The 12,417-nt window shown below is 47.9% G+C and overlaps 1 protein-coding gene across 1 annotated transcript in view; it reads left to right on the forward strand.

Moving 5' to 3' along the window:
* The window catches only part of Rab22a (RAB22A, member RAS oncogene family), a 46,512-nt gene extending 36,411 nt beyond the window's left edge, over window positions 1-10,101 (forward strand). The window contains 4 exon segments of the mRNA NM_001398945.1: window positions 115-186; window positions 262-368; window positions 892-1,001; window positions 3,857-10,101. Of these exon segments, the coding sequence (NP_001385874.1) occupies window positions 115-186; window positions 262-368; window positions 892-1,001; window positions 3,857-3,954 (387 nt within the window). The 3' untranslated portion in view covers window positions 3,955-10,101.
* The last annotated feature ends 2,316 nt before the right edge of the window (window positions 10,102-12,417 follow it).

A 12,417-nucleotide genomic window follows, 5' to 3' on the forward strand; every position in this document is an offset into this window, starting at 1 on the left:
GTCTTCTGTGGCTTCAGAGAAAGATCGCCTTTTCTGTGGGGATACTGGGCTTCAAAGTCTGGTAAGAGGACACCTCTCCCGGCCTCGGTCTCATGGCTGCTTCTCCCTCTGCAGTTCCGCGCGTTGGCACCCATGTACTACCGAGGGTCAGCAGCAGCCATCATCGTCTATGACATCACAAAAGAAGTAAGACTTACTCCTTTTTCCTAGCTGCTATCGTGCACTGCTCAGTCCTCTAGCTACTCTCTTTCCGTACTGCAGGAGACGTTCTCAACTTTGAAGAACTGGGTGAGAGAGCTCCGTCAGCACGGCCCCCCTAGCATTGTTGTTGCCATTGCAGGGAACAAGTGCGATCTTACTGATGTCAGGTGAGTTATTAGCCGAGAGATTCCCGTGCCGATTGTGTGTTCCTTTTCTAATGAGCCATAGCCAGGGTAAGAGTCTAGCTTTTATTTTATCTCTGACATTGAAAAATTTCTTGTGTTACATGGTTGGCCCTGAAGTTTCAAGCTAAAATGAAGACTTAAGGCATTTGGAGTTAATTATATTACATGTAGACAGGTGTGTAATTTACTCTAACATTAGTGGTATCACACACAGCATTATCTGAGATCATTGCCTCCCCGGGCTGCTGTGACATTAAATACCTGAATACAAAAAGTCCATTTTATCGACAATTGCTGTGTATCACATCTGATTCCCAAAGGAAGGGCCTTGGCTTTGTTTTCTCTGGGAGTTGGGGGTGTTTAGTATAGAGGTTATAGAAAACATTATCAGAAAGATCATGTAACTCACGCCACAGCTGATCCAAACATCCTTCTGTTTGCATGGGGGCTGGGGGAGGTCTTAAGGGGCAGAATCTCTCTCTGACTAGCAATTATTTCCTTCCAGAGAAGTCATGGAGAGAGATGCCAAGGACTACGCCGATTCCATTCATGCCATCTTTGTAGAAACCAGCGCAAAAAATGCAATAAACATAAATGAACTCTTTATAGAAATTAGTAAGTACCACTGCGTCTCGCAAGTCTCAAGTCTCCTCAGTTCAGGGCAAACACAAACACAGTGCTCTCTCTCACACAAATCTCACCTTGTTTGGTGTAGTCTCAGAGACTGTCCATGAAAGGAGATTTGAGCAGATGAAGAAGAGCCAGTGTCTTTCATGTAGTGTTTTTGGGCGTTACGTGATAATCTCCTTTCCAGAAAGAATGCTCTCAGTGTCAAAGCCATTCCATGCTCTCCTCTTTTTTTTTTTTTTTTTTTTCTTTTCTCTTTTTCGGAGCTGAGGACCGAACCCAGGGCCTTGTGCTTTCTAAGCAAGCGCTCTACCACTGAGCTAAATCCCCAACCCCTCTCTCCTCTTCTAAATAGGTCTCAGTTACTCATCCAGAACCATCAGACATGAACAATATAAGGTCTGGGAAGTTGGCTCAGCAGCTAGGGCCGTATACTGCTCTGCCAGAGGACCTGAGTTTGATTCCCAGTACCCACATGCTCACAGCTCCATGTGTAACTCAAGCTCCAGGGGCTCTAAGACTGTTGGCCCTGTGCACAGCTGTGCTTTTGTGCTTAGACCTATATGCAGACATACACAGAGTTCACACTACTAAAGATTCTGAGAAGAAGAAAAGAACAGAATACCTCAAGGGAAATGAAATGTGTATATGATCTGTTTGTAAGAAAACCTCCAATCAGTCCTCGGCATGGAAAGGGTTAATCGTCTTCCCCTTCTCTTCCCTCAGAGTGTTAACAGGCTGATGCGGTAGGGTAAGTGAGAGGAGGCCGCCTGGAGCCTTGGGATTCTCTGCAGATCACATCCGTGTTTATTCATTTCATTCAAATTCATCCAAATGTTTATTGGGAACTGTTCCAGACTCAAGGGATCAGCCTAAGGAAAATAGACACAGCCCGTGCTCTTTGAGAGTGCATGTTCTGTTGAGAGAGTCGGGCGGTGAACTCCAGATAAATAGGGTCATTTCACATAATAATAAAAGGTATGAAGAAAGCAGTTGTATAGATGTGAGAATGTGTGCAGACGGAAAGCCCCTGTGGGGAAGAGTTGGAAGCTGAGGCCTGATGAAGGAAGACAGTTAGGGAAGGTCTCTTTGAGGCAGTGGGATGGGAGCTGAGGCCTGACAGTATAGGCAGGCCTCAAAGAGCTGGATGATTTGCTGGCACTGAGCATAGCCAGCTCCCAGATAGAGAGTAGTCAACCAAGCACAGTGCATTTACCCACTAACTGCCTTTAGGTGCAAATCCAAAGTAGCTGGAAGCTGGAGTCTGGGCCTGGGTGACGGTGAAAATCATGAATTGCAGGAACCACCAGAGCCATGCAGGGCCACCCAAGGGAACAGTACCCATGGCTGGGCCCCTCTGGGGTCTGGAGATCAAGACTGTTTGATTTTCATCTTGTGTTCCTCTTTTGAGACAGGGCCTCAAAGTCTTAACTTTGTAGCTCAGGCTTGAACTTAGAGCAATCCCCCTGCCTCAGCCTGCCAACTACCAGAATTTATGAGTGAACAGATCTGTGATAGTTTAGATAGCTCAGAGATGTGAATTTTTATGTACGTGTCCCATTGTTTCATTTTGGCCATTAATTTAAGTCTTTCTAGAGTCCTTTGCAGACATCAGACAGCCAGTGTGGCCCGCCACTGGCTCACTGGAGCATCTCCTCATCTGAGGGTAAAGACGTGGCGTTGATGAGTAGCACATAGCTAGGGTCGCTCTTGAGAGGCAGCCTAAGTTTTGACAGCAGACTTCATAGCCTTTTGAATGTCTGCATATAGCATGTCTTCTGTTGAACTGTTCCTGGTTTTGTTTTGGGTTCTTTTTAAAGTTTTACAAATAAACGGGTAGTAGACTGTGTGAGCAACAGATCCTTATAACCGAAACCCAACAACCTTGCTGAAGAGACCCCTGTCTATTTTCCTGGATTAGACAATCAGCCTTTCCCCGGTGCTGTGCCACTAGCTCTGGGAATGTCACCATGGAAAACAAGGCCGGCGTCTGCTGGTGTCCTGGTGACTTTTGGGTGTTGAAATAGCTCAGAGGGGAAGGGCAGGAGAGCCTTCGGACAGCAGCCTTGAGCCATGTTATCCAGGTGGGTGGAAAGGGATAGACGGTTTTTCTCGAAGTTGACGTCAGCCTCACAGAGCTGTAAAGTGAAGCCTACCCTCTCCTGTGATGTCATAAGAAACAAAATGGCACAGCTTTTCAGAAAGCAGTTGGCAACACCTGTGAAACACTAAAATGCACTCGGTAGTCGATGGGAATGTGGTGCTTATGCAAATAAACGCCCTGGGGTAGAGCCAGGGCCCTGGCTCCCGTTCTGTCCTGTTGTGTAACCCCCCCCCACACACACATATGCACACACACACACATACACACACGCACGCACACACACACACGCACGTACACGCAGTTGCTTGGGATCCACACCCATCAGCAGAGGAATGTGAGTCTAGGACACAGTGAACATGCTCAGCTATCAGCAGCAGCGGTGCACTGTGTGTTGTGAGACCATCCTTGGGGACAGAAGAGTCGGGTACAGTATCATGTTTGTATTTAAAAAGTTTACTAAGTGCTGTCTGGCATCCTACTTGGATCCTGGAATAGAAATATAGGATGCTAGTTTAAGGACTGGTGACATCTGAAGGACTCGTGGCTCCTGGTGCTGTGGCAGGTGGCAGGTGTGCTGTGGGTGGGTTCAGCATGAGGCAGCTCACTCTGCGTCAGGTGAAGAGGCTCGCTCTGCTCCTGTCATCCTGCTCATCTGCCTGGTCTGACCTGGATGAAACTGTTGTGTTGTGTGGCCAGAACAGTGTCTGAGAAGGCACTCCTTCCCTCTTCCCTGCTGCAGGTCGAAGACTTCCATCCACTGACGCCAGCCCGGCATCTGGCGGCAAGGGCTTCAAACTCCGAAGACAGCCGTCGGAGCCAAAGCGTAGCTGCTGCTGACCACCCAGGGCCTGACCTGGACGAAGAAGCGGGTGGACCTGGATGCTGCAGGAGAGCCGTGCCCTGCCACTGCCTCTGCCGCCCGCCGCCTCATGCTCTTTATGCAATAAGGACTCAGAGAACCGTCTGTGTGGTTCTCTTGGAAGACTGCAGCAGGTGTCTCTGTCTGCAGACTATGACGGTGGACTCCGGCTGGCATGCAGAGGGACCATGCTCGTCCCCGGCTGTTTACCTAGCTGGAAGGAGCGTCTGATGCCTGGGTGGTAGGACTGCAATGCTGGGGCTTTGGTAATCAGGATTCATGTATCATTGTAAAGGGAAACAAGCACTTTCACGGATCTTAAGGGAAAGGCTTAGAGATGGTCGTCTCCTTGGTCCTCATCTCTAGTGTCAGAGTCGTGTCATTTAGCTGTGGGAAGTGATCACAAGTAGATGGGTGGATGTCCCTGGGACAGTTCTCACCGTCTCTAAAGCACTTTGACGCACAGTAGACTCACGCAGGCCGCCATTGCTGCGGCTGCTGGTTCACCTTTGGTTTGCTTCTGACCCTGTATGTGTCAGAGCCCGCCGTGCACATTAGCTCTGGCCACCTTTCTACATAAGCTCTCCTGGTCCAGGCCATGGGGTGGACAGGCTGCCTGGAGCCAGCGGAGTTGCATGTACCTAAACTGATGAGCAGTGGTTTATAAAGAAGAGGAGAGGACAGGACAAAGCAAATGAGTCTTTTGGTGGGATGGGTTTTGTTTCTGGTTTTTGCCCAGTTTGTTTTGGTGGGAAAAACAACTGTGCTGCCTGGCATATGTAAATTTGTAGTCTATATTTATGATACCATTGCTTAAAATTATAAATTATGTAAATACATTAATAACTTCTGAGTTCCCTTCAGTACTCATTTAGTCCTGTGCCCAGTCTCCTGTGTGCCCACCCGTTTTTCAGCCTATCCCACAGGAAACTCTGAAGCCCCATTTACCTTGTGTAGAAGAAGCATGGAGCACTTAGCTCGCAGCTTCCTTCCTCCTCCCCTCACCGTCTGCATCCCATCTGGAAATGGTAATAAAGACATATGCCTTCCTGACAAGCCTGACTAGTCCTTCCTGCCTGGGGCCAGAGTGAGCCCAGCACCCGTCCGTCCCTCCGTCATGCACCTAGGGCCAGAGTGAGCCTCTCTTAGCTCCTCCAGAGAGCTTGGACCAACTGTTTTAAGAGTGCTTTGCTTATTAACAGCCCGGCTCACCCTCCCTCCTTTATTTTCTCTTGCTTCTGTTAGTACTGCACACTCTTTTCCCTCAGGAGCCTGATGAGGGTTTAATATAATCTAAAATAAAGCAGCCAAGTGAAGCTGCTGGAGATCTGTTCCTGGCCTGATTTGGCTCCCTTCCAGCCCGCGTATTGTAAGGGAAGGACATTTACAAGATTAAATAGGAAATGAAACAGCTTGAATTTCAAACCAAATTGTGTTTTCAGAGCTGTCCTTAACTGAACAGTCAAAACTTTTAAAAACAATTGTTACTAGTTTATGCCCCTTCCCCATATGCGTAAAATGGAGACGGTTTAACAGAGTGGCAACCCAGGTGACACTAGACCTGAGCGAGGCCTTGTAACCATCTCAAGTTGCCTATCATTACCAAAGTCAGACTTTGGCTCATGTGGACAAGGCTCCCCTCTGCGCATCCAATGGCTGCTCTCTTCTGCAGCTCCTGGCCCCTACTGCCTTCCCTCATGTGTCACACAAAGGGAATGACTGGCCACGGCTTCTTGTCTATTTGACAGGATGAGAAGCATAGACTCTGTGTTCATGTCTTCCGCACCCTCTCTGTCACCAGCCTTCTCTAGAAACAGGGTTGTCCTGCTTATGATACTGTGCTGTAGTCAGTGACAGCAGACTTTCGTCAGGGTGAGCACAGGGAGCGTCCTATTCGGTGAGCGTCACTCCCTCCTCTTCCCCCTCCTCCTCCCCTCTTCCTCCCCCCTTCCTCCTCTCCCCCTCCTCCTCCTTCAGAATGCATATGAAAATGCACTCACAGTGCTTTTTGACCACATTTTAGATGAAGCAGGAATCTATTATACATTCCTTATTTCCCTGGCTGTTTCTTAAGAGAAATAGCCTCACTCCAAAGGCGTCAAGACATGGCCCCTCCCTAAAAATCTTTGGTTCCCTTGTGACGCAGGGCCATTTTTTAAAACTTTGAAGAATGAACGGAAGGGAAGCTCTTTAATTAACTGCCGGTGTGTATTGATCTCTCTCAGAGGAGCTGGAATAAGCCCCTCGCAGGTGTCCGGTCCGAGGAACCACTGTCTCTCCACGTCTCCCTCTACATAAGTGTTTTTCTGATTCCGCGATAACTAATTAACCATCATTTGGTGATTAAAGGAACATAGTGGGAGAGCCTGATTAAGTGTCCTTCAGTGTAAACTCTGAGAAGTGATTGGGAGGAGTACCTACTACAAGCCCTTCTGCCTCCCAGTGAAACGCCGTCCGTCCGTCCGCCGCCCGCCTGTCAGCTGCCTCCAAGACAAGTGCTGGACATGGGAGCTGAGAGCTTTATTCCTCTTAAAACAACCCAGTCCTTGCTCCCATCGATGATGGCGTTTGAAGTGTCCGCCTCCTCTCATTGTGCTCCTGTCCCTTAACTGCCTACCCAGGTCAGAGCTTGAGATTTTCTTATGAGAGGCTTGACTACTTGAAGAGGCCGGCATCCTTGTTGAGATTAGCTGCCCTGTGGAATTTTTAATAGATGAAAGGGAGGGAGGGAGCCTTTAATTTTAGGACTTCTCTGTAAGTCTCATATGTATTCCTTGTCTCCAGGAGGAAAATAGGTTCGGGGTCTTTCTAAAGCTCTAAGAGACAGAGTACTGAAGATGTTTTGTAGTAAGTAGCTGTCTCTTGGCACCCCGGGCTGCCAGACCAGAGGGCCTGGTGCTATATTTCAAGGGTTCCATGTTTGGATGGGTGGGTTTGGTTTGGGGTACACTGCATGCCAGCACATCAGCCTCCACATCCCAGAAGGCAACGGTTCATTGCCTTCTGTCTCTTTCTGCTGCAAAGACATTGATGGGGCACAGCTCAGCATGTCTTCATACACATCCTTTCAGAATCCACAGAGACCCCCGTGTGTCTGTAAGACCCTGCAGGAGTCAGGAAAGAAGCCTTACCTGGGACCCCTAAGCCAACCTGCAACCTGCTTCAGAACATGGCTGCCAAAGAGGCTGGCTTTTATCATTAAACTTAGCAGGCTGTCACCTTGACCAGTGAGCACAGAATGACCGTGGGAGCTAGCTCCCGGAAGTCTTCACTTAAACTTGTTCTGAAGGGACAAGCAACATACTCATCAGTTGTTTGATTTCAAGACATGTTCCACCTCTTAACAGCTCATCTGTTTCTAAGGAATAAATGGGGTGTACCTTCAGGATTCAAGGTGTCAACTACATCTTGCTTGGTCTCCTTGACTTCTCAAAAAAAAAGGCCAATGATGCCAAACATTGGGGTTGGCATCTGCTATGAAGGCTGGTAACACATGTTCCATCCCTGGGTCCTATGTAATGGAAGGAGAAGAATTCCACAGGTCGTCCTCTGATACACACACACACACACACACACACACACACACCACCACACCACATCAGTAAATGTCATAGTTTTTAAAAAAAAGTATTCTGAACATCAGAGCAGGGAGAGCATAAACAGAGCACCATGCAGCTTTAGAAAAGGAGGGTCAGATAGAATTTAGCCCGAGACTCAGAGGGATGACCTCAGTGAATTTCCCGTGGCAGCAGAAAGGCTTGTCTCGACTTCCAGTAATAGAAAACCGGGCAATTTGATTATCTGATTTTCGAGAAATGTTAATGGAGTTCCAGGGCATTTGTCCTGTTTTATGTGCAAATGAAAATCTAAAAAATATTAGAAGGACACACACCACAGTCCTCAGGAGCCTCCCTACCACATCTTGGAAGGTGACAAGCGAGGGGCCTGCCGAGACAAGGTTCCTTAGATGTGCTGCAAAGGGCGGGTGGATAGAGCTTGGGATGACCAAGTTTCTCCTCGTCCTTCAGGGTGCTCTTAGCAGGGAGGAGAGTGATTTACTCTCTGGAGCTAGGACTTCCACCAGCATGCATCACATTTAATTTGATGGTCTGTACTATCAGAAATAACTAATATCTGTGTTCTTTCCTCTCGGAGAGCAATCAATTATAGATGTGCTAGAATATTTTGGCTTCAAAACAAAAGGATTCAGAAGTTTAATAATGATAAAAAAAAAAAAAAGTCCCAGGCCTTCCATCGGTGCCTTTTATTATGTTGAACATTTTTGATAGCAAGATTAGACCATATAAATAGTAGACGGTGAGATTAAAATCATAATGTCTAACAAACTTAAGAAAAAATGTTTTAATTTGCTGTGAGTTCATTTTATGGTGCCCAGTGCCTCATCAAAATGCTTCATAATTACAACAAGCAAAAACCCGGGTAGCTCTCCACAGACAGGCCTTAAGTGCCAAGCTCTATCTGCCAATTAATGGAGAGTCCTAAGACAGCAATGATTTTTTTTAAAGAGCCTCCTTTAATTGACAGTTTTCAACTACGGGTCTTAATGTCCTCCTTAATCGCACAGTAGAAGCAGCCCGCTGGCTCCGGCATGCGGCCTCTCGACCAGGAACTTTCCAGGGTCTGGAAGCAGGTTGTTTACCACGGTCTGTTGGAGGGAATCGTCTTTAAAATAGCACATTGCACACGGGGCCCATGGTCTTTACTCAGAACTAGCATCGCCAAAGAGGCCCCAAGTGTCAAACAACGGCAAGCTGTGTGCTCTCTCCACTGCTCCATGAAGCAGGACTTGTGCTCCCCTCCTTCAGGCTGTGGTCAGGCCTGCCCACAACACTGTTTGCCTTGAGGACTAATCCTAACATCGCTGGGCCATCATTATCACTTGGCATTTATACCGAAGTAATCCATTTTCCCCCCCCTCGGAAAAGGCTGGAATTCCATCCCCTCTCCCCCTCAACCCCCACCCCTATTTGAAGTTTACTGCATGGTGCATGAAAGTCTCTCAACTTGGGTCACGCCCATGACATGACCAAGACGAACCAGTCAGCGTGGTAGGTGAGGATGATTGGCAGCTGGGTAGTCAGAGCCGCTGACTGGAGCTCTATTTTTAAAGCCATTTGTTAGGCCGTCATAGCCAGAGCTTTATTGCCCTGGGAAGGATCCTTTTTTTCTTTTTAACTCACCCCACTCAGTCTCTCCATCATCTTACATCGTGAGTCACACACACCATCATCAATCACCACCCTGACCTTCAGAAATTACCGCCTGCCTTCCACAGGATTGGTGGGGAATTCTCCCTCAGGCCCCAGCCACCTCGGCACGCGTGACGCACCCTTCTCTCAGGGGCAAAGAGCCCCCAGGACTTGTAGAAGGGCAGTGGGCAGCATTGAGCCGGAGAGGTAGACAGTGACCACACTGACAGAATGTGATCGGTTGCTAGTGATAGGAGGACGGGCTTGAAGGGTCAGAACTCCACGGAGTCTATAAGAGAGCACTTGTCAGAGAGTTTAAAAGTCCAATTCAGATATCTAGATAGAAAAGACATTCTAAGCCCTTGTACCAGCAATCCTTTTTTTTCCCCCTCCCAAGAGTGCCATCCCTCGTCAAGACCCAACGCCGGGAGTAAGTGACCGGTGCCTTTCACAACAGCATCTATGTGGAAATGGAGTTGCCCCTGGTTTCCCAAGCCTGGCAGCACTCTAAACCGCCTGAACTGAAAGCCGCCGCGGCTTCACAGTGCTGACATACTGCCTGCTTACCTACATGTAACTCAGTCCTGGGATGAGGACTTGCCAAGCCTGTATAGATGCTCGATGACCATTTTTGCAGTCCGACCTTGGGCAGGACCTAAGTCTATGTAAACCGTGTGATATCCGTTTTGTTTGTAAATGCGGAGAAAAGAAAACTCGGCTGTTTGCTCTTTGTTGTAAGATTTCTCTTTTGTGCACTTCTGTTTGCAGACAGTAGGTCTGGCACACTCTGGAAGAGTGTTTCTTCAGCGTGACTCTGCTCGTACGCTCTCATAGAGTGTGCATGCTCTGTCACTAAAAAACTCATATGAAGAATGGCGTGTGAACATTTTGCTAATAAAATGCTACGTTTACAGATGCATGTTTCAGCCCTCAGTGTTTCTCGGGCATTCATTCCGGTTCTTTTCGTTTGGTTTTGTTTGAGATGGGTTCTCCTCGGGTAGCGTAATGAATTCCCCAATCCCAAGTGTTGGGATTTCTGGTTTTGCACACCACACCCATCACCTTTTACATCCCTCTAACCACATATGCCAAAGACCCCAGAGACAGGTTTGGGGCATGAAGTTTGAGAAGGTAGTGGTGGTGTCTGGTGGAAGGTTGTGTATCTGTGGGGTGTGGTGGAAGGTTGTGTATCTGTGGGGTGTGGTGGAAGGTTGTGTATCTGTGGGGTGTGGTGGAAGGTTGTGTATCTGTGGGGTGTGGTGGAAGGTTGTGTATCTGTGGTATCTGGTAGAAGGTTTGTTTATTAGCCAGGAGTAAACACATGAAATATAGCTCTCCTTACAAGCCATTGTGTTGAGAGTCTCATGACTCAGGGGAAGTAACTTTAATACAGGTTGGATGGCTTTTTGTCATTTGTAAAATATATAAACATGTGTAGAAAACACCATGAATCTGTGTCCAGCCCAAATGGTGATGTGTACATCCCAGAAATATTTCTACCCTGTTTGTGTGTGTGTGTGTGTGTGTGTGTGTGTGTGTGTGTGTGTGTGTGTGTGTGTGTTTTGAGACCTCATCTAAGTACACCAGCCGTGTGGGTGTGCTGTTGTGTCTGGCCTTGAGTCAGAATAGCACGAAGCACTCGCGTTCACTCCTGCCCGAGTATCTAGAACACTCTGCCTGCAAGCAGACTCCTGCACTGTCCACCCTGTATCCGTAGGCACTGGGTTGCTTCCGGATCTTTGCTGCTACGGGAGTGCCTGAATGAGCGTTCCTGGTTGCCTGGCTGGTCTACTAGTGCTTGTTTTGTTTTGGGTTTAAGATGGGATCTCACTCTAGCCCTGGGTATCCCAGAATTCACCCTGTAGCTCCGGTTGGCCTGGAGCTCATGGAGAGCCACCTACCTCTGCAAACTGGGGCAACGGCTGTGAGCCCCCACCCTGCTGCAGTGAGCATTCTTTAGTGTACACATAGCATTCCTCTTGGGTACATCCTGGCAGTAGCACTCCTGGCTCCCGGGAGGCATGTGCTTATTTGTACACAGTTTTTGCTCTTTTTTTATTAGATGCACTTTTCTAAGGTGGCCCCCTCCGTAGAACCCACTAGCAGAGAATCCCTACTGCTCCATCTCCCTGGTTACAGCCTGTAAGTCCTTACCCTGCTGCCAGCAGTGGTTATTTCTGAAGAGAGGTCGGGTGACAAGCACCTTTTTTGTAGATAATTCTATACTTGTGCAAGCTCCTACTGTGTGCATGATCTTCAGTGCAAGCTCCTACTGTGCGCATAAACTTCCTTAGTTTCGAAACACAGTCACTGGAAGGAGAGAACTGATTCCTGAAAGTTAATCTCCAACCTCCTCATGCATGCCATGACAGAGATGTGCCCGAATTCACATCTCACAGAACATTTTTAGGATGTCTGGGCTGTTGTGTGTGTCACTGCCGCGCATGCTGCTCTCTGTCCAGTGTACTGAATAAACTTGTTTTCTTTCTGCTTTGGTCTAAAGGACAAATGCTTTGACCAGCTGACCAACTCCTCACTGGATCCTGCAGGCTTCGAAGGGCTTACAAAGCCTCTAAAATCACAGATAAAACTTTTAAGACCTCCTACCCCCTCTCCTGCCTTCAGAGCTTCAGTGAAAATCAATAATAATAAATAAATAAATAAATAAATAAATAAATAAATAAATAAAACACAAAAGTGTGGTTGTCTGGTTTCCCCTGGGCTCTACACACATCACAGCACAGGACGTAAACATGGTGCCACACATCTGAAATCTCAGGAGGTAGAAGCTGGAAGACACGGTACTCGGGATCACCCATAGCCACTTGTCATGGTAGCACACTGCTTTAATCCCAGCCCCTGGAAGGTAGAGGCAGGCAGATATCCAACGGTGAGGCCAGTTTGGTCCACACAGAGAATTGCAGGACAGCCAGGGCCCCATCACCCATTCTACAAAGTCAGGTGTGCTTTACGCTTGTAATCCCAGTGCCAGGGAGGCAGAGACCGGCAGATCCCTCTCAGCCCAGCCAGCGCTGACACTAGGCCAGTGAAAAAATTGTATCTCAAACCAAAAGAACCCAAAGGACAGACAGCCACAATCATCGTTGGGCCTGAACGTGTGCACACGCGCATACACACCTGCATACTTGCAGCTGCTCGAGCACACTGAAGTGTTTTGTCTCACTCTAAAGCTTCGAGCCAGTTTAGGAACAGCGTGTAAAACTTTCACAG

The sequence above is a fragment of the Rattus norvegicus genome, chromosome 3 (assembly GCF_021556685.1).
Source record: "Rattus norvegicus strain SHRSP/BbbUtx chromosome 3, alternate assembly SHRSP_T2T, whole genome shotgun sequence".
NCBI lineage: Eukaryota > Metazoa > Chordata > Mammalia > Rodentia > Muridae > Rattus > Rattus norvegicus.